The sequence below is a fragment of the Macaca fascicularis genome, chromosome 9 (assembly GCF_037993035.2).
Source record: "Macaca fascicularis isolate 582-1 chromosome 9, T2T-MFA8v1.1".
Lineage (NCBI taxonomy): Eukaryota > Metazoa > Chordata > Mammalia > Primates > Cercopithecidae > Macaca > Macaca fascicularis.
This window is the reverse complement of record NC_088383.1, coordinates 6,304,434-6,326,722: the sequence shown is the minus strand read 5'-3', so window position 1 is coordinate 6,326,722 and position 22,289 is coordinate 6,304,434. Positions and strand designations below refer to the sequence as shown.

General features: G+C 46.5%; 1 protein-coding gene across 2 annotated transcripts; it reads right to left on the bottom strand.

Annotated features, from left to right (window-relative positions):
• Positions 1-11,576: 11,576 nt before the first annotated feature.
• Positions 11,577-20,393, bottom strand: UCN3 (urocortin 3). 2 transcript variants are annotated; one of them, XM_045399493.2, is made up of 3 exons: positions 20,129-20,393; positions 12,062-12,549; positions 11,577-11,889 (listed from the first exon to the last, which is right to left on the bottom strand). In XM_045399493.2, the coding sequence occupies exons 2-3, from the start codon at positions 12,541-12,543 to the stop codon at positions 11,721-11,723; spliced, it is 651 nt and encodes a 216-aa protein (XP_045255428.2). In that variant the 5' UTR covers positions 12,544-12,549; positions 20,129-20,393; the 3' UTR covers positions 11,577-11,720. The 2 variants fall into 2 exon arrangements, with proteins under 2 accessions (XP_045255428.2, XP_005564607.3); XM_005564550.4 differs by having other exon boundaries at positions 11,577-12,549.
• Positions 20,394-22,289: the final 1,896 nt, after the last annotated feature.

The following is a 22,289-nucleotide window of genomic DNA, read 5'->3' as shown; positions in this document are numbered from 1 at the left end:
CTTTGTACTTTTGGCATCTGACACAGTGCCATGCATATAGTAGATAGTAATGTCTGTTGAAGGTATATTGATATTCCTGAAAGATCTAGGAAACATATTAGGGTATATATTGTCCCTCTTATTGTCTTATTTTTCATGGTTCTATACTTCTTAATTTTGCATTTATGAGAGGTGGACCAAGGATATTTGAAAAGACTCAAGGATTTGTGAAGTAAGATATGGCAGAAGCCATATTTTATAGCAGCAATTAAATAGAGGAAATGACACTAGGTTCTAGCTCAATTTTCATTATCAACACTGTCTGTTGAGACTGGAAAACTCACTTAATGTACTTTGGCTGAATATTTAACATTGGGATTAAGAAGTAATAATATTTGCCTTTCTCCCTTAAGGAGTGAGGAGGAGGTCATTGGAACAATGGTTGAGATAACTTTGAGGACTATAAACACTAATTAAATGTGATCTTGAGGTGGGAGCTACTGTATTCATCTGTGTATTTGTAGTGTCAGGCATATTGTAGGCACTCAAATATTTATTAAATTGGAAAGCACCTTATTTCCTACCCTACTGTAGTCACATCTATCTGATTTTAACTTCTAATATTCCTCTTTAATCTCCTCCTTAAAATTATTTTGAATCTTCACATATTTTCTACAGTCCCTGAGGAAAAATATTCTTTCCAAGATGGTTGGTTATCCTTGCACCTTCTCTCCTGACTCCTGTCTTCTAGGAGGCCTTTCTCCTTTGATCTCTCTTGTACATTCCGTCTCCCTTTCTCCATTGATTTATTTTCTGTCCCCTACTTATAGGCTCAGTTTCCCCATTCAGAAAACCACCTTTATTCTGGATTCTACTATCCCTACAATGTGCTATCACATCTCTCCACTCTACAAAACTTTTAAAAAGGTATGCATGTGATGCCTCCAGCGCATCCTCTGTTTGCTCCCAACCTTTGTAATTTGGTGTCTCTCCACCATTATACTGATGCTATTGTCTTGAAGATCACCCATAATGCCTTATTCATCAAAGCAATGACTTTCTCAGCCTTCAAGTTGCTTGACCTTAAGCATTTGCTGATTCTCATGAAACCTTTCCTTTGTGACACTACTTGGTGCTTTTCCCATGTCTGAGATCTTCCCAGACTCTCCTTCTATACTGTCATTTTGTTTTTCTTCTATTTATTATTATTATTTGACACGGGGTCTCACTCCATTGCCCAGTCTGAAGTGCAGTGGCATGTTCAATTGAACTCTGTTAAATATGATTTGTTTAAAGGTTTTATTTTAACAGAAGAATGAATTCCATCAATTCTACTTCAGTAATGTGTCCAGAACCCATTCCCTTCTTTCTCTTCCACTCTTCTCCCCTTCACCAGGGCACTGGGGTCTAAACGCTCTTCTGCTTTTCATTTTGTCTTCCTGACCCAACCGACTCACTACTGTCTGACTGAACCTTCTGAAGCACAGCTTGGATTACACTGCTTCTTCACTCAAAGCTTTAATGATTCCCCATCACCTGAACATAAGGCCCAAACTCCTGTATGTGGCATGCAGAGCCTGTCCCAACAAGCTCTGACTCAAACTTCTCTTCCATTCTTCACTGTCATTGTGTGCATTCCATTCCAACCAGACTTGCCCCCATTTCCCATGGGGCACAGTGGCTCATGCCTGTAATTCCAGCATTTTGGGAGGCCAAGGAGAGAGGATCACTTGAGCCCAGGAATTCGAGACCAGCCTGGGCAACATAGTGAGACTCTGTGCTTAAAAAAAAAAAAAATTAGCCAGGCATGGCACCCACATTTAGTCCCAACTACTTGGGAGGATGAAGTGGGAGGACCACATGAACCCAGGATGTTGAGGCTGCGGTGAGCTGTGATTGCACCACTGCACTACAGCCTGGGCAACAAAGCAAGACTGTCTCAAAAAAATAAAGCAAAATAAAATAAAATTTACTCTTCAACGTACATGTGTTGTTTCTCGTTCAGCCACTGGAGGGCACTAGTGAAGTGCTTAAATAGATCTGCTGTTGAGTTTTTGGTGCTCTAGAGGGTGTGTGTGTGTGTATGTGTGTTTGTGTGTGTATGAGTACTGACACATTGGGAAAAATACTATTTATAGATTTTCTTTTGTTTTTAAAAGTTAATCTACTAAAGGTAATAACCAAAGTATTTCTTAAGCTTTTATGTTCAGCTTGTGAATCTTATTATTCATAAGCCTAGAGAATTTGTATAATCACTTTTAAAGAGAATACACATGAATTTTGGGTCTCCTTTACAGTCTTAGATAAATGCTCTTAAATATTTTAGGTTGCCTATAAATTTAATATATTTCTTTTGAAGAGTTTGACAAACTTTCCCAAGCAGTGTAAATAATTCTTTAAAAATCTAATAAATTAAACTATACCTATGGTAATTAAGCAGTCTTCAGTGTTCTAAAACTTTCTACAAGCGATTAAGATTTGTACTTAAGATCACAAGTGTAAAATTATTGACAACATTTACACTTTTAAAAATTGGAATTACATGGCTGACTACAATTGTATTAGGCCAAACACTCTTAAATATTATACATGCTGTTTCTGAAATGCCGAGTTGGCACAGCTTCCTTATCACAGGAGCTTCAGTACATCCTGATTTAATGGATTCACTTATGATTATTTATTGAGCACCCGTCACGTGCTCGTCACAGTTCCAGGCATGGGAGATACAACATTGAACACAATAGAAGCAGCCCCTGCCCTCATGGAGTTTATGTTGTAGTAAAAGACAATAAACACAATAAGTTAGTAAATTGCCCCACAGGTTAAAAGATGGCAGGTGCTTTTGGGAAAAAAGTAGAGGACAGTAAGAGGGAATGGATTACAGCTTCAAAAAAGTGGGCACCGTAGCCTCCAAAGAAAGAAGCTTTGACAAGGACTTCAAGGGAGCGACAAGGGAGACTGCAGTTATTTGTGGGGAGAACATTCCTGGTAAGAGGAACTGTCAGAGGAGTTCGAACCAGACCGACTCCATCCTGAGTAAGCTCTAGGAAAATGAAGCTGGAACTTGCTGGGCTGACTCCCAGAAAGTTGGGTATTCCTGGCCCCGAGATGTTTATGGTTAAGGGAACAGATTGATAACATTTACTAAACAGACTCAGACTTGGAAGTGTCCTGATATCCCGATATCTTGAGAACAGAAGCATGCCTAAGTTTGCTTTAAATATAATAATATTGATTCTTACAAAAAACAGTAATTAAGAAAATTAATCCTTTATCACAAACCCTGGTAGCAGATGACATCCCCCCGATCTTTTTTTATCCTATATTTAAACAAGCATTGCACCTAGGGTGGACAGGTTCCTCCTCTTACTTTCGGGACCGTCCTACTCTGTCTATGGAGTAGTTCCTCTTTCAATTCCTTTGCTTTGGCCCTTGGACTTGCCTGGGTTCTTTTCTGCACGAGATCCAAGAACTGTCTATTGGGGTCTGCATCGGGATCCTTTCTGGTAACAGAACCAGCAGCGAAGATTTAGAAAGGGGAGCCACGGAGGGAGAAGGAAAGCAGTGGAGTGTCCTGGAAGCCAAGTTGGAAAAAAGTATATCCAGGAGGAGGTCACGGTCGTGGTCCCATGTGTTAAAGGATGCTCCTAAGTCATGTGAGTGAGGGCTGAGGCTTGGCTGCTGGATTTAGGCTGACCTTGAAGAGAGGGTTCGGTGGAATGACAGGGATGCAAGCCTGATTAATGGGGGTTGAATGGAGAATGAAAGAAGAGAGAGTATAGAGAGAAATTGTCAGAGCGTTGCTGTAAAAGGAAGCAGAGTAACTTGCTACTGTCTGGAAGAGGTGATAGGTCAAGAGTTGTTGGCTGGGCGCGGCGGCTCACACCTGTCATCCAGCGCTCTGGGAGGTGGATGTGGGAAGACTGCTTGAGCCCAGGAGTTTGAGACCAGCCTGGGCAACATAGTGGGACCCTGTCTCCATTTTTGTTCTTTTAAGAGTGTTGTTTCTAGCATTGGAGAAAGAAAAATGGGTTTGCTTGCTAGTGTGAACGATGCAGAGGAGGAGGTGGCATCGATGATGTGGGAGGAAGACAGAAAGGTTGTTGGATCCATGTTTTAAGTGGGTGAGAGGGGATGGGAACTTAGAGTGTGACACAGAGGTTGTCCCTACACAGAAGCACGGATGATTCATCTAACTCAATAGGAAGGAAGGCAGAGTGTGCGTGTACAGGGGCTCTCAGGGTGAAGATGTGGCGGTGAGGTTTCTGTGAACAAAGTGTGTGAGTACAGGGGCTCTCAGGGCGGTGAGGTTCCTATGAACAGAGTGAGTGAGTACAGGGGCTCTCAGGGTGAAGACGTGGCGGTGAGGTTCCTGTGAACAGAGTGTGTGAGTACAGGGGTTTCAGGGTGAAGACATGGCGGTGAGGTGTCTGTGAACACAGTGTGTGAGTACAGGGGCTCTCAGGGTGAAGGCGTGGCGGTGAGGTGTCTGTGAACACAGTGTGTGAGTACAGGGGCTCTCAGGGCGAGGACATGGCGGTGAGGTTCCTGTGAACACAGTGTGTGAGTACAGGGGCTCTCAGGGTGAAGACATGGCGGTGAGGTGTCTGTGAACACAGTGTGTGAGTACAGGGGCTCTCAGGGCGAGGACATGGCGGTGAGGTTCCTGTGAACACAGTGTGTGAGTACAGGGGCTCTCAGGGTGAAGACATGGCGGTGAGGTGTCTGTGAACACAGTGTGTGAGTACAGGGGCTCTCAGGGTGAAGGCGTGGCGGTGAGGTTTCTGTGAAATTGTGCTCCAGTTGCTTAATGAAAAGGGAGTAAGGTCACCAGCTGAGGTTGGAAAGGGAAGGGTGTACTAGAGGTTTGAGGAGAGAAGAAAATGAGTGAAAGTCTAAGAAGTAGGAGCAGGAGTGGCAGAAGGAAGCGTGGTATAAACGCTGGGCCGTCCGAACAGCCCATCTAAGGAGTCCAGTGAAGATTCTAAGGTGAGATCAGTCCGTGTGTGTGTGTGTGTGGTGTGTTGTGTGTGTATGGTGTGGTGTATGTTTGTGATGTATGTGGGTGTGTGGTATGTGTGTGTGGTGTGTGTGCGGTGTATGGTGTGTGTGTGGTGTGGTGTGTGAGTACGTGTGTGTATGTGTGTGTGTGGTGTGGTGTGTGTGTGGTGTAGTGTGTGTCTGTAATTGTGTGTGTGGCGTGTGTGTGGTGTGTGTGTGGTGTGGTGTGTGTGTAGTGTGGTGTGTGTGGGGTGTGTGGTGTGGTGTGTGCATGGGGTGTGTGTGTGGTGTGTGTGGGGTGTGTGGTGTGGTGTGTGCATGGGGTGTGTGTGTGGTGTGGTGTGTGCGTGGGGTGTGTATGTGGTGTGTGGTGTGTGTGTATGGTGTGTGTGTGGGGTGTGCAGTGTAGTGTGTGCACAGGGTGTGTGGTGTGGTGTGTGTGTGTGGTGTAGTGCGTGTATGTAATTGTGTGTGTGGCGTGTGTGTGGTGTGTGTGTGGTATGGTGTGTGTGTAGTGTGGTGTGTGTGTGGTGTGTGGTGTGGTGTGTGCGTGGGGTGTGTATGTGGTGTGTGGTGTGTGTGTATGGTGTGTGTGTGGGGTGTGCAGTGTAGTGTGTGCGCAGGGTGTGTGGTGTGGTGTGTGTGTGAGTGTGTGTGGTGTGTGTGGGGGGGTTTTAAGCTCTGTTAAGCTTCAGGGTTCAAGGGCAGAATAATGGCGTGTTTGAATGAATAAAACAAGGCAAATGAGGAACAAGGGAATCTCAGGTGTGCACAGCAAGCGACAATAAAATCCACTCTGGCATTTAGATGGACAAGGAGGGAAAAGAGGTCAGGAAGTGGCGGGAGGGGTGGTGGATGGTGTAAAGGTAGCAAGATCCGTGGATTTTTGGCTTCAGTGGGGCTGGGAGATGGTAGGAGTTGCTGTCCTGGGAAGGGTGAGCTGGAAAGACAGGACATGGTGGTCAGAAAGTTTGTGACTTGTAATGACAGTCATGGGCAGGAGGTCAGGGTCATGGGAGTGGAAATATTTCAGGAACTGAGGGCCAGAGTGTGGGAGAGGTCATCTGCATGTATACTGAAATCACCACAGATTAAGACAGGAGCCCTGTGAGCAAGATTGATGAGCCAAGAGCTAAAGTGATTGAGACATGAGGTGCTATGGGAGACCGAGGTGGGTGGATCACTTGAGCCCAGAAGCTCAAGACCAGCCTGGGCAACATGGCGAGACCTTGTCTCTACAAAAAATACAACAATTAGCCAGGTGTGGTGGTACACGCCTGAAGTCCCAGCTACTTGGGAGGCTGAGGTGGGAGAACTGCTTGAGCCTGGGAAGGTCATGGCTGCATTGAGCTGTGATCACGCTACTGCACTCCAACCTGCATGACACAGCAAGACCCTGTCTCAAAAATAAAAATAAAAAATAAAAAAGAAATGAGGTGGACTGACCCAGGTGTTGGTAGGTGATAAACACAATGGCAGTGGGGGAGATTCAATCTGATGACTTGAGGTTCACACTGGGGAATGATAGCTGAGACAGGAAGGAGAGAGAATATTAAATATACTTTCCCTTGAAGGAAACAATATGTCATCCTGTAGCTTTGGGGTTACCTTACCAAGATAAATGTTTTGTCTCTTGTTTTCTTAGCTTGCTGAGGCTTCTTAATGATATTGACCAGGCTCTGACTGCTCTTGGCAACTCTAATGGAGTCCCAGCAATCATCTATCACAAGAACTTCATTAACTAAAGAATGAAGTGGTCCCTAGCCCACTCAGATTTGAGTCATGCTATTATCTAATTTTCAAGTCAGATTACATCTGTAATTCTTATGAAGGCAACTAGCTACATCATTTGATTAGATTTTATATTCCTTAGGCTCTTGACATATGTAAATGTCTTTTTAGTTTAATATTAACTACTTTTGAACTTGTGTATTTCACATTTCTTGAAATCATATAAAACGTCTAATCGAATGCTGGGTATTTCTCAGCTTTCCCTATTTGGTTACAGCTTCCAAAATTATTGTACTGTCATGAAGCAGGCCCCTTTGTTTGTTGTTGATATTTGTTTTCAGGATTCCTTGTTAGATAGAATGTCTAGAGACCATAATATGGTTTGCCTCTGTGTCCCCACCCAATTGATTGATCACAATTCAATCTCACCTTGAATTGTAATAATCCCCACGTGTCAAGGGTGGGGCCAGGGGGAGGTAATTGAATCATGTGGGCTGATTCCCCCATGCTGTTCTTGTGGTAGTGAACAAGTCTCATGAGATCTGATGGTTTTATAAATGTGAGTTTCCCTACACAAGCTCTCTTGCCTGCCACCATGTAAGATGTGCCTTTGCTTCTCATTCACCTCCTGCCATGATTGTGAGGTGTCCTCAGCCATGTGGAACTATGTCAATTAAACATCTTTCCTTTATAAATTACCCAGTCTCAGGTATGTCTTTATTAGCAGTGTGAGAACAGACTAATGCAGCCCGTATCATCCTTCATGTGTCTTGTCTCCTTGGAGATTTACATGCTGATTGATCCTTATTTTATTTGTAACAGAGACCTTAAACTAACTTTTAAGGGAGTTTAAACCAAAATAAGTAATCTGACTGGGATTGTGTTGAGAATTTTCACTTACACAAACTCATTTTTGTTGCCCCAAAAAAGCACTTCCAAATTTTATATTATTTTTCTTTTCTTTTATTTTTTTGAGATGGAGTTTTGCTCTGTCATCCAGTCTGGAGTGCAGTGGCACAATCTCGGCTCACTGCAGCCTCCACCTCCCAGGTTCAAGTGATTCTCCTGCCTCAATCTCCCGAGTAGCTGGGATTACAGGTGAGTGCCACCACACCCAGCTAATTTTTGTATTTTTAGTAGAGACAGGGTTTTGCTATGTTGGCCAGGCTGGTCTCAAACTCCTGGCTTCAAGTGATCCACCTGCCTTGGTTTCCCAAAGTGCTGGGATTGCAGGCGTGAGCCACTGTGCCCAGTCTACCATTATTTTAAAATTTAAATTGGCTTTAGAGGGAAGTCTTCAGGGCAAACATAGTCACAGTCCCTCATAAACAATTCTGTTGGGAAATCCTCTAACTTTTATAAGATAAATTAATCTGTTTTTATTTTTAATTTGAAAAGATATTTATTAAACACAATATGTTAATTGAATTCAGTTCTATTAGCTTTTTCCCTCTGCTGTTCTTTCCTAGACAGTTTCTTTCTTTCTTTCTTTTCTTTTCTTTTCTTTTCTTTTTTTTTGAGACAGAGTTTCACTCTTGTTGCCAGGCTGAAGTGCAGTGGCATGATCTCGGCTCACCACAACCTCCATCTCCTGCGTTCAAGCGATTCTCCTGCCTCAGCCTCTCGAGTAGCTGAGATTACAGGCATGTACCATCAGGCCCAGCTAATTTTGTATTTTTAGTAGAGACGGGGTTTCTCCATGTTGGTCAGGCTGGTCGTGAACTCCCAGACTCAATCGATCAGCCCGCCTCGGCCTCCCAAAGTGCTGGGATTACAGGCATGAGCCACCGTGCCCAGCCCTTTCCTAGACAGTTTCTAGCGTGTCCGTGTATTATAGCTGCAGTGCAGAGGACCAGGTGTGGTTCTTGGATATACTCCTCAAACAGAATCAGATAGAGCCTGTGTGTACAGAGAATATCTGAGAGCTTTGTGCATTGCCACATTAGTCAGTAATTTCCTATGCAAAAGGCAGTCATGTCTAGCTGAAAAACCTAAGCAGTCCTCGTCAGACCTCAAACGATATGGGACCTGCGTGGTCATTAGCAGAGAGCAACGGAGTCACTTAGAGACAGAGACGCTGGGTGAGAACTGGGCTCACTCACTAGATAAATCACTTATGCGTGCACATCTGCCTTGCGGAGCAATTCAAAATTGTGTTTCAGAAAAATGACAAATTATTACACTCAGGGAAGTTCCAAACACAGTGTTAAGTTCCGTGTACTCAACTGGGTGCGGTGGCTCACTCCTGTAATCCAAGCACTTTGGGAGCCTGAGGTGGGAGGATCCCTTGAGCCCAGGAGTTTGAAACCAGCCTGGGCAATATAGGGATACCTCTATTCTACAAAAATGAAAATAAAAATAAATTAGCCAGGTGTAGTGACGCACGCCTGTGGTCTCAGTTAGTTGGGAGGCTGAGGTGGGAGGATCACTTGGGCCTGGGAAGTTAAGGCTGCAGTGAGCTGTGACATAGTCACTCTACTCCAGCCTGGACCTCAGAGCAAGACTCTGTCTCAAAAAGAAAAATGAAAAACCCTATGTAGTGAGAACCTCACTGATTACTGGGGTTTGCCATGTTCTACAAAATTCTCTTTAGCCACAGCAGCTGGCTGTGAGATTGGATTGTTTGATTCTTACTGCCGGTGAAGTTATTCCCGGCTTCTCTATCCTTCCCTGACAGAGGAGGGAGGGGCATCAGAGGCTTTCTTCCTTGTACCATAATAGGATCCATATTAGTTCTCCTTTTCACCCAAAATGTGTTGTAAACTGAAATCTGGGTGGCAGATAAAGGTGGTGGAGATGTTTGGATGTGGTCGTCTCTACCTTCACCTTGTTGATGTCATCGTGAACAGACGCTTAGAAGCACTACGTGCTCGCAAATGAAGCTGTGATTCTGCAGGAGTTCAAACACAACAGGATGCTGGGCTTGTAGGCCGGTAGCTGTCCGGCAGGAAAGCTGTGCTTTCCCAGCTGTGGTGGGTGGGTTCCAGTTTTGGCCAATTCTCCCTAGTTCATTAACCATCAGAGCCTTACAGATGACCCTCATGCTCATCATAGCGTCATCTGTAAGGCTCTGAAAGCATTCCGAATACCAGACCCGCCTGCTGGGGACCCCAATCTCTGAGTGGTGCACAGTTCATCTGAGCCTCAGGATAGCCCTGTGAGGCAGGGGTGGCTGGCGTTTCACGCCCTTTGTGTCACTGAAGGGTCAGCCCTTTGTGAAGGAAGGAGAGGGTTTGTGGCCAAATCTGATTCTTTCACTTAATAGCACAGAGACTTTGGACAAGTTCTCTGGGCCACAGTCTCCATCTTCAGAATGTAAAATATAATAACCTTGAGATCTAATTGTGGCAATTAAGTGAGATGATGCTGGCGCAGCCCCTGCCATGATTCCTGGTGCATCAGCATCCCAGGAAGTGAAAGAGTTTGCTCGTGGACACACACTATGAAGAACTTAGTCACGGGTGTTCTGGGGCCCGGGACAGGATGCTTTCTGCTCTACCATGTGGTTTCTCCAGGGTGGAAACTGCTGTTGCATTTTCACTTTGTTGGAGCATTGGTCCAGTTAAGAGATGAGGACTTTTAATTTCAATCTTAACTTTTTTTTAACATTTAAATGCTAGCTTTTTTCGGTAAGATAATGTCTGACAGAAGCAGGATTTCTGGATTAAAGGAAAAATGAATTTGTGATTGTAATAAGGATTGCCAAATTGTTTCTCTAGGGCTCTACCCGCTCCCAAAACCAGGCATGGAGGAAAGTGGCCATCAGCCTTGCCGAATGGAGTGTGCTGCCACACTTACAGGCTTCTGCAATGAGATGGGTAAGAAGTTGCATGTCGGTGCAGCTGTTATGAATGAAATTGAGCATCTTTTCATGTATCCAAGAGCCATTTGTAATTTTTATGTATGTGTGTGTGTGTGTGCGATCTATTTGTGTCCTTGCTTGTTTTTCTCCTGGGTTTGTTCTTGTTCTTTTCAATTTTGAGTAGCTCTTTGTGTATTTGACCAATCATCCATGTGTCTTTTTTATGAGTGGCAAACAGTTTTTCAGCTCTATCATTCGTCTGTCTTTTGACTTTGCCTCTGTTGGTGGTGGTGGTGTTAGTTGCTGGTGTGTGTTTGTGTGTGTGTGTGTTGTTAGTTTTACCGTGCACAAGTTTGTTTTATTTACTGAGGATTTCTAACCACGAGAAGTGAGTGGGACCACAGCCCCTCTTTTGGGAATCTGGCGTGGGCTTTGCTGCCAGGAGGCCCTCAGAGCTGCTGCTGATGTTCATTTCCACTGGAATTTTGCTCATCTTGAAGGTTCCCATCTTTGCACTCCTCATATTTACATTTTTATGCTAATTGAAATCACTTTGCAGTTCATCATCTATATGCTCCCTGGCAGTGTTTGCTTCTTTTAAAGTTCTGGCTTTGTCCATCCACTGAGGTCATTGACTGGGGGAGTGCAGAGGCCTGGCCTGGACATTAGTGTTGGCCACAACACCCAGCTTAGCACAGCGAGGTTACTGCGGGTTCAGTGCGAAATCCAGGACTAGTGGTCCCCAGGCCCTAGCAAGCCACGGAGGAGTCTGGGATGTTTCAAGGGGCTAACTGAAAGCTCCCTCTCCCTTTTAGCCATGACACCCACTCTGAAACGGTTCCCAGGTTGTGTCTCTTGGTGGGACCAGGTTCCAGGGATGGCTCTAGATCGAACGACTCTTAAGCTCTCCTCTACCCCTGCTACGGTCTCCCAGACCCATTCCACCCCACCGAGGGAGAATGGAATTGGCTCCCCAGGACCCTGCCTCATCCTCTTCCCTGTCCCAAGCTCAGAGTTTGAAGGCAGTGGGGCCGAAGGAAGAGGAACGGAGACAAGCCAGGAGTTGAAGAAGCCATTGGTTTAATGGGGTGAGGAGGTAGGGAAGGATTCGGTGGCAGGAAGGCGAGTCTTGTGGCTCCTCTTTCTGCCCTGGCAGGGGTTGATGTGTGGGAGAGGAGCCCTGAACGCTCTCTTCTCAGGCATGGGGTCAACAGGGAGAAGACTGGAGAGGAGGAATGCATGAACTTTGCCTCTTGCTGTAGGGAGGGGGGAAGGAGACGCTGAATACGGGGAGGAACATTAGCCGCCTTGTATCTGGGAAGGTTGGACAATAGCGCACTTCCGTGGGTACAGACAGAGGAGGAGGGAGCCGGGATCTAAGGCCGGAAGAGATCAGAGGGGCTCAGCAGTGCAGCAACCTGTAAAACTGACTGATTCCAAAACACCCAAACCAGCAGACGGCACCCTCGCCCTCCCCTCGCCCTCCCTTCGCCCTCCCCTCGCCCTCTGTCCTGGAGGGCTGCTCTCCCGTCCGGCCTCTGCCTCTACTTTTTCCTCCCAATCTGCGCCATCAGATGGGCGTTGGCGGCCGCCTGGGCGCGCAGGTTCTTGGCCTTGGCGATGTTGAAGAGCAGGTTCATGATGTTGGTGGGGACGTCGAGGGACAGGGTGAACTTGGTGCGCTGGGGACTCTTGGCTGTGTCCTGGCGTGGCTTTCCCCTGGGCTGTGCTTGGGACACGTATTTGTACCGGGTGCCTCCAGCTCCACCCCTGGCCCCAGAGACGGGGAAAGTCCTTTTCTCTTTGCCCTCGTCCTCCTCTCCCGAGGAGGCGTTTCCGCCTGGCGGGTGGTGGAAGCTCCTCTTGCTCAGCAGGGACGTATCCTCCCCGTGGCCCTTCTCAGCCTCAGACACGGCGGCGTTGAGGCAGCTGAAGATGGGCTTGGCCTTGTGGAACTTGTGCGGGAGGCCTGTCCTGGGGCCCCCCAGGAGCAGCAGCAGGAGCAGCAGGAAGTGGACCGGCCTCGGCATCTCTCCCTGCCGCAGAAAACAAGGGATGTGGGCAGAGGCATGGGAGGGGCTTGGCGCCCTGGAGGACCTGGATGAAAATCTACTAGGGTGTTGTTAATATTCCACTGCAAAGGCTCTCCAAGCATGACCCGCAGACCAGCAGCACCAGCCCCGCCCGGGACTTCGTTAGAAATGCAAGTAATTCTCAGGTCTTTTTCCAGAAGGAGTAAATCAAAAGCTCTGGGGCCCAGCCGCCTGTGCTGTAACAAACCCTGCAGATGATCCCAGTGATCACTAAAGTGTGAGAACCATGACCTCATTAGTATTTATGGGTTTTATTTAATTCAGATTTGCAGGCAGCCTCTGCCCCTGTAAAGTGAATAACTAATATACTAAGTAAGCACCTAGCAGCCTACCGTGGTTGATTTTAACGGTGAGTGAATTTTTTGTTCCTTCATCATTGTCAAGGCTGACTGAGTATATCCCTGTTGCTTAAAGACCATGGCTGGGCATCTAGTCAGTGTTTCCAAGGCAGATCTTTATGGCTGGTTTCTCGCTAGGCTATCCTAGTTTCTTGAGAACAATCAGATTTGTTATTAATAACTAGGTTGGTTCTACTGTAGACTTTATGAATTTATGAAGTCAAATTATGGTTTTACTGTAGACTTTATGAATTTATACTTGGTCTTTTTGTCAGACCAAGTATCATCCAGGGAGCGCCAACGTCCTCCAACCACAGGACTTCAATGCCAACACTATCTGTGGTCTCTAAGACGTGTGGGATCCTGGTTATCAGTCAGAGTCAGGGTGATTGTCCAGGGCAAGAAAGAGACACTGAGAACTCTGAAAGGATCCTAGTCTATAGGGACCAGTTGAATCCATTCTCTTATTTAAAAAAAGAAAAATAAAAACTGGCCAGGCACAGTGGCTCACACCTGTAATCCTAGCACTGTGGGAGGCCGAGGTGGGAGGATTGTTTGAACCCAGGAGTTCAAGAGCAGCCTGGGCAACATAGTAAGACCTTATCTTTACAAAAAAAAAAAAAAGAAATTAGGTGGGCGTGGTGGTGTGCACCGGTGTTCCCAGGTACTCAGGAGGCTGAGGCAGGAGGAGGCTGAGGCAGGAGGAGGTTGAGGCAGGAGGAGGCTGAGGCAGGAGGAGGCTGAGGCAGGAGGAGGCTGAGGCAGGAGCATCGCTTGAGCTCCAGAGGTCGAGGCTACAGTGAGCTGTGATTGTGCCACTGCCTCCATCCTGGACAACAGAGCAAAACCCAGTCTCAAAAAAAGGAAAGAAAAAAAAACCCACTAAGCGTTAGCATATAGAATGTTGTGGCAATAAAAACATCCAACTCGATGACCCTCATGTTACTTGGACTGTTCAGGCTTTAAGCATCAAATGCACTTGCTGGTTCACCGATGAACAGTGTTAAACAAGACATCGAACTGCCATCCCCATCAGGGGAGAAGGGCTTGTGCTGAGCCACCGCCACCGTCCCTCTGGGGCTCCTTCACAGTAGCAGCATGCAGCTGTGCCAGAGGCCGTCAGAGTTCAGGTTGCCCATGGCCACTGTTCCTTAGGATATTGTGAAGTGGGCAGAGTTGACTTCCTGTGCCCTGAGATCAAACCCACTCTGCAGCCAGTCCTTCTTGCCTGGTCTGCGGGCACACATTCTCTCCAGCCCTGCAATAAGGACATCACGTTTATTTGTTCATTGTTGTCCTTCATCATGCACGAGGACGAAACAGTGAGGTGCATATGTCAGGAGTTTTGTCTCAACACCTTCTAGAGAGAGCACGGCTGCCGTCTGCGGGCCCCGGCTCACACCCCGACATGCCTGTTCTCTCATTGCGGTGTGAGGATGGACCATCCCCTGGGCTCTCCTGTGAGACACAAGCAGTGAAAGGCTCTGCTGTTCACCTTTGGGGGCGTTACCTGAACTTGAAGATCACTTTATTACCAAAGACAAACTCGGCTTTCACAAAAGCAAGCAAGAAACATGTGGTTCACTATCAACATGGGAGAATTCTTTTCTTGTGTTAGTTTTTTAAAAATAAATAAGAACAATTGGGTAAGTAAATCACCCGGCGATTCACCTGGGCCTTCAGCAGCGTGAGGCTGGCATTGGGTCATTTTGTTCTTTGCGGTGACAGTGCAGAGCAGGGCCAGGCAGGGCTGGCAGTCGGGGCTCAAGCTCCAGCCTCTGCTCTGCAGTTCTTCGTCAGTGTGGCCTTGACGAGGCCGTTTCCCACACGTGAGTGCAGTGGAGCCAACCCAAGCCCATCCAGATAGCCTTAGGCTGTGAGGGATGGACAGAACCAGCGCTGACCCTTAAAAAAGGGAGCCTGGGTCTCTTTCTAAAGGAGGATCCTGTAAATCCCTGCTGCTTCACTTACCCTGGAAACAGACACACACACATGACACATAGGAACATAGAAATGCACACATACATACGCACATACTCATAAACATGTACACATATACACATACATATGCACCCAAATACAGATACACACATATATACATGCACACATGTGCACACACATACACACCTCACATGTACATACATACCCATATAGACATATGGACACACATATATACATGCACATACATGCACACACGCACCTCACACATACATATGATACACACATACATATAGACACATGCATATTTACATATGCACACATATGTACACACATGCACACCTCACATGCACGTACATACACATACATATACATATATGCATGCACACCTATGCACACACACATACATACCTCACATGTACATGCATACACACAGGCACACACGTGCACACACCTCACATGTACATACATACACATACATATAGATACATGCACACACATATACGTGCACACATATGCCCACATATACATACCTCACATGTACACACACACACATGCATACACCCCTTACACACATACACATGCACACACATGCACACACATATACACACATGGATAAATATTTACCCGGCACATTTCCTGTCAAAGCCTGTTGCTTCCCTTGGCTCTCCACATTGCAGCTGTTGCCTTTCTTTCCTTTAATCTTTTTTCTAAGAAATCAGGTTTTGTTTTGTTTGTTCAATTTATTTTGCATTACAAAAATTTGGAGCTTATTTTATGCAATAATATTTTTCATAATTTATGAAAAAACACATGATCCTTGCTTTAAATGGTCCAAACCTATGAACTGCCAGATCTGGGCATATTGCCTGGTGCAGCGAGAACAACACAGGCTTTGCAGTTAGACAGACACAGTCTCGAATCCCTTCTTCATTCTTACTTGCCTGAGGGCTTGGGCCGATAACCTCTGTGAATTTCAGTTTCCTTCTCTGATAAATGGGATGGCAATAACCACCTCCTAAAGGTTAAGTGAAGGATTAGATGAGAAACGTCAATGTGTGTGTGAAAGCTCCTGGTCTAAGCAGATGCTTAATCAAGGCTGATCCACACCTGAATAATCTCCATGTCTTCTTAGGAGAAGATCTGGTCTGCACACAACCTTTTCAGAAATGCATTTTACACACACAGATGTGCATACGCAGTACACATATGTACAGAGAGGCCAGGAAATCTGAGCAAGGATTTGATCCTGCAGACCAATGTCCTTTTTGTATCGTGTCTCTGGCTTGTAGCTTTTGGCTCCATGCTACCCTCTCCACCCTGACCCATACAGGCTCCTTTTGCCCTTAGTCTAAGTAAGTGGTTCTCAACTTTCAGGTGCTTTGGACTCATGTGAAGGAGCAGTTCAAACACAGCCTGTGGGGCCCGTCCCAAGAGTTTCTGAGCCACTAGGTCTGGGATGCTCCTGAGAACATGCATTTCTAGCACAGTCCCATGTGGTGCTGATGCTGAGGTCTGAGGACCACACTCTGAGAACCTCTGCTCTGCATGCTCCGACCTGACTCTGGACTCCTTAGAACTGTACACTGGAGTTCCAGGGGTGCACTAACCATCCCTGTGGAAAACGGGCTTTTCTTTCCTTAAATATTGCATTCAATAACCAGACCTTCAGTTTTCTCATTTATAGAGGACCTAATGAGTTGTTTTTCATAAATAGAGTACGAAGCGTGGTTTTAGCTGCCTTGCACCTTGAAGGCATCTTAAAGCTTGGAAATTATTTCGAATGGCTTGCTAACCCTGAAAGGGTTTAAAAAAACAGAAACCAATTTGGAAAGGGTTAATACTGGTGGGAAAGTGTAGAGAAACTTTGTCTCTCTGTCCCTTTGTTCCTTCATCCCTTCGTTTCTTTCACCACCAGACTCAGTCCTGTCCCTCCCACTCACTAGCTCGTGCCTAACCACCTAGGGCCTCAGTATTTTCCTCTGTGAGAGCAGGGGATTGAGTTCAAGAATCTTTGTTCTGATTTCTTTCTTTTTCTACTTCTGAAAGCCAGAGGTCCCTCTATGAAAAGCACTGGGAGAACGAAATGATTTCTTGATTTTCACCAAATGAAAGGTGCCTGGACTCTGGGTGGGTGTAAGCTAAAATAGAGGGTGCTGACCAGGCCCGGTTTCTCATACCTGTAATCCCAGCACTTTGGGAGGCTGAGGCAGGTGGATCACCTGAGGTCAGGAGTTTGAGACCAGCCTGGCCAACATAGTGAAACTATGTTTCTACTAAAAAATACAAAAATTAGCCAGGCATGGTGGCACACACCTGTAATCCCAGGTACCCAGAAGGCTGAGGCAGGAGAATTGCTTGAACCTGGGAGGTGGAGGTTGCAGTGAGCCAAGATCATGCCACTGCACTCCAGCCTGGGTGACAAAGTGAGACTCTGTCTCAAAAAAAAAAAAAAAAAAAAAAAAAAGGAGGGCATCGAGATGCGGCCCTGGAGCTACCCTCAGGCCTCCCCCTGTGGGTTCCATGTGGCTCTCTCCCCACTGCCCCACCACCCTATTTGTTTGTTTTACTTCCTCACTTGAACCCTGCACCCCAGCCCAGGGAACCCCTCCCTGCTCCTCTCTATTTCCTTCCCAGGGCAGCGTTCTGCATTTGCCCTCAAACACCTGGAACTTTGCACAATAATTGCAAATATTACTGAGAACTCAGAATACTTTCTGAGTCCAAGCCCATCTTGGGGCTCTGCCCACACGGGCTGGCCCTTTAGTGTAAATCAACACTTGAGTTTACCTGTCTATCCCCACCCCTTAAAGACACTTGGGTGTTATATTTCTTTGGTATCTCCATTTCTACTCAATATGCCAAGCCTTTCACTGTGCAGAGATATTCCCTCTGGGTCATTTGGCTCTCAGCAGAGTGACTCAGGATGCTTGGAAAAGCCTGACATGGCCAATAGTGCCTTATACTAAATCATATTCTCAATCAATATTTGTTGAATGAATTGAAATTCAGATTAGTATTCAGGCACTTAATTAAATCAATTTATTTTCCAAGGCAAAACAACCTCCTCAAATTCTTTCATGGATGTACATTCTCTCTGCAAATCATGTTGTTACATATCATAGAGGAAAAAATCTTTTATATGGCATACTTTTTTTTGGTTATGAAATCATACATGTATACTTAGAGTCACTTGAAAGTTGAGGGCTTCTGAACATGAAACAGTTCGTGTCCAAGTAACTTTCTGCAGTTTTCCTGTGAAAAAGTTCAGGTTTTCCCTTGCAACGGGCTAACCAGCTGGATGTGCCGCCTGGAAGTGCTACCTGTCTCATCTCAGTTGCAAAACCAAGGCACTGGGGAGAGGAAGTGAGATCCCTTTTAACTCTACATTTACTTTTCTCCACATTTTTGGGGTCAATTTGTAAATATTGGGCCTGTGCCTTTTTAAAACATGCATTACCTTCTTGTTTTTCAAACCCCAAGTCTACCGTCAGAGAAGAAGACTGTATTCACAGACAGGGTGCCGAAAGTGTGGAAAGATCTGTAAAAGTGTCGGGGAGCAAGTGTCCTGCGTGGCACTCTGTTCTCGGTGCATCTGAAGGTAGCAGACCTTCCTCTGTCTGCAAACCCTCAGCTCCAGCCTGAACAGGGTTGTGAGGCTATTGGAAGGTGTCCCCTCACCATCAGCAATGATGCAAAGTTACACAGCAAAGGAACCTTCCAGAACTGTGAATTGGACATGATAGGAATGCCCGGTGCTGAGCTTAATTCTAGATCATTTAAAATGTGAGGGTTCTTTGCAACCCTGGATATTTTCACCATCAAAGTGTGTGAGTGGCGGGGGGCTGGAAGGTAGATTCAGATCTCTTTCTGGGACTTTTCTTTTTAGGATCTGTTTAGATTTGTTTAGTGTTTATAGGATAAAAGAAAAGGAACTCTCCTCAAAGAAAAGACACTCTTTACTTCCCACATAAAGTCTAATTTTGCAAGTTTCTCCTTTTACATTCCTTGGACTCTTCTGCCATACCCTTGGTGAAACAATATGAAAATTTAAGATTTATCTGCAGCCTGCCACAAAAATAACTGAGCACTATCTAGTTATTAATACATTTGAGGGGCAAAGCTCTACACCTGTATTTTTCTCTGGGTGCCTGAAACTCAACCATTTCTTTGGGCTGTGGTGACAGTAGCACTTGTCTAGGGTGCTGTAAAGAAACACAGTTACTTCTGGGAGCTGTGGCAGAGGCAAGCACTGAAACATGAGGGAGCTGGGTCAGTCCCCAATTCCCAGCACCTCGTAGGGAGAGGACAGGGCATGAAGCAGCAAAGGCAGGAGGCAAACAGCACTGATCACACAGCTCTGCCAAGTGCAGAGCTATTCCTGTGGGCTCCGTTTGTCTGCAAACATTGATAAGAAGTTAAACTAAAACTAGACCACTTAAAACATTTAAAAAATCTTACATTTGTTATTTTTTGGTAGGTGGCTATGCTTGGGAAGGAAATTGCAAACAGGATTTTTCTTTCAGAACACGTGAACATCAAACATCCATCTCCCCTTCACAGGTAGCAGTTAGCCATTGTAGATATCTGCACACACCCCCACAACGTGCCTAGTGTGGCAAAGGACTCTGGGCTTTGATGGCCGAGGACCTGGCGGGGAAAACTCCCTCACCTCTGGCTTTTCTTGGGTGAGTCACTTAATCTGTGTTTCGCTTGCTGCATCCTAGGAAGGAGACATTACCTGCTTCTCAGGTGTGCCCGAGAATGACGGGAGATGGCACAGGCGAAGGTCTCTGGTACAGGTAAACAGTAAGTGCAGGTGTCCTCGCTGCTCTGCAGGTGCTGTAGAGTCATGTCCTGTGGCTCCCATTTGCCCTGGCATCCCTACCCCATCCCCAGTTTGTAAACTGTCTCCAAGGACTGACCTTCCTGTGCACAACTGAACTCTGTTCAGAGAAAATAGATTTGTGTGAACACGTTCTGCCTCTGATCTAACACCTTTGGAAAGCAGGTCTTTCTATACCAACATGGGAATGGGATTGTGCCTCCCTGAGAAACTTCCCCTGGTCCCTTTGGGGCTGATCTCTGCTGATTGAGTGGGGGGCGTTCTGCATCGCTCTCTTGGGCTTCCACCCAGGGGCGCTAGCAGCTCCCATCTCTCGCGCCTGTCCAGTGCACGGCACCTCCTGCTTAATTTAGGGCAGATCCATTTACCCTTCATAAGTCAGTCCCGACCACAAGCTTACCTGAGAGTGGACTTCCCTCCGCAGTGAAACGCTCAGGGAGGCCGGCGCAGCTTCAGGGCTAGGAGGACGGCCCCATGCACATCCCCCTGAACTTCTGGCTGCTCCGGGGTCTCGGCTCCTGCTTCTCCGGTATTGCTCCTAAGTGGGCTGTGATATTCCCTCTCTATGGAAACGGTCCCCTCCCCTGTGTGTATATAAAAGTGACAGATCACAGGGTGGATCGTAATTCCAGACGTGGTGTCTACGCTGGGATGAGATTTCATTTAAAATACAACCAGAACCAGCCGTCCACGTCATGCAGATGACAGGTGCTCCAACCTCGACCCCTCCTACCTCTGCTTCCCACCCCGCCCTCCTACCTCTCCCCCTCCGCCCTCCTACCCCCACCCCCGCAACTGCTCTTGCATCCTAGCAACTTGCTGCATTGATAAAAGCAAAGAACAAAAAAGAAGAAAAAAAAAAAGAAGAAGAAATAAAAACTCAAAACAAAACAAAACAAAAACCCTGGTAAAGTGAGAAGCAGTGTCTTTGAGGAATTTTATTGCTGATCTTCATTCTAACTAATTACAGTTTCCTCTACATTCCCCTTGCCCTAACTCTCCTTTTGGAAATCTAGAATCCGGACCTGCTTTGAAAGCAGAGAAGCGGTGTGAAATCCACCTGTTGCCCTGTTGTTTTGTGGGTTCTGACCGTGAAGCGTCATCTGGCTGCACACGTAGCCCCTTGTGCTTGCCACACACTCGGTGCCTGCTCCCCACGTCAAGTCCAATTTTGCGAGTTTCTCCTTTCACATTCCTTGGACTCTTCTGCCATACCCCCAGTGAAACAACACAAAAGTTTAAGATTTGTCTGCAGCCTGCCACGAAAACAACTGAGCACCATCTAGTTATTAATACATTTGAGGGGAAAGCTTTACCCCCGTATTTTTCTCTGGATGCCTGAAACTCAACTATTCCTTTGGGCTATGCCAGTAGGTCATCATACACCAGAGGTCTGGAGGTTTTAGTGGGAAACGGCTTGGATTTTACTCGTTTATGCATCCTATATTTATTGAGGACTTACTGTGTAGCGGGTATTGCCAGGACCCCCACGAGTTCAGAGAAAAGTAAGTTGTGGCCCCTGACCATACAGGGCACTCATGGTTTAGAATGGTAGGGGAGGTTGGGCACTGTGGCTCACGTCTATAATGATGTGCACTTCGGGAGGCTGAGGCGGGCAGATCATGAAGTAAGGAGTTGGAGACCAGCCTGGCCAACATGGCGAAACCCGGTCTCTACTAAAAATACAAGAAAATTTAGCCAGGCATGATGGTGGGTGCCTGTAATCCCAACTACTCAGGAGGCCAAGGCAAGAGAATCGCTTGAACCTGAGAGGCGGAGGTTGCAGTGAGCTGAGATCGTGCCATTGCACTCCAGACTGGGTGACAGAGCGAGACTCCACCTCAAAAAAAAAAAAAAAAAAAAAAAAAAAAAAAGAAAGAAAGAAAGAAAGAAAGAAAGAAAGAAAAATGCTACAGAAAGGAGCAGTCCTGTCCACTCAAGATAGGAAAGGAGAGAGAAGAGCAAGAGGGGTTTCAGATAGAAAGGACGGATCCTCACAGACAGAGCCAGGGATGAGAGGAACGGGAGGGAAGGAGGGCGATGGGAGGGAGGTGTCGGTGGGTGTGGAGGCAGCTCTGCACTGAGGTGCTCCAAAGGCCTGCGGAATTGGGAGTTTATTCCATAGGTAATGTGGAGATGTGGGGGACTGCAGTCTCGTGACCCCTTATTCACAGATGAGGAAGCTGAGGCTGTGACCTGCCGGGACCCCACAGGCCTAGGGTGGCAGAGTCAGGTGAGAACCAGGCCTGACGCTGGGCTCAGTGCTCCTTTCACTGGGCTGAGCTGATGACAAGGGGCCCGACAAGATCGGCTGGCTGTTCCTTGCCCTCCTCCCAGACGGCTGCTTCACTCTTGTGAAATTCCTATCGGTGAAGAGCTAAGAGGCCTTCTGAAATGACCAAATCTTTTTAAAGCCCATGAGCATGTGGAGGAACAAATGGAAAGCCACTGAGGGGAAGGACTTCAAGACCTTGTGCTCCCCATTTTAAGCCTCTTTGCAGAGATAGGCAATTGGACCTCCCTCCCTTCCTTCTTTCAGAGCTGCCTGGGCTGGGATTCTC

Excerpts from the sequence above, each read along its gene's own strand:
- UCN3 (XM_045399493.2), bottom strand. The coding sequence starts at position 12,543 with ATGCCGAGGCCGGTCCACTTCCTGCTGCTCCTGCTGCTGCTCCTGGGG. Across the intron at positions 11,890-12,061 it reads GCGCAGATTGGGAGGAAAAA|ATCCCGGCTCCCTCCTCCTC; the intron begins GTAGAGGCAGAG and ends TTCCGGCCTTAG.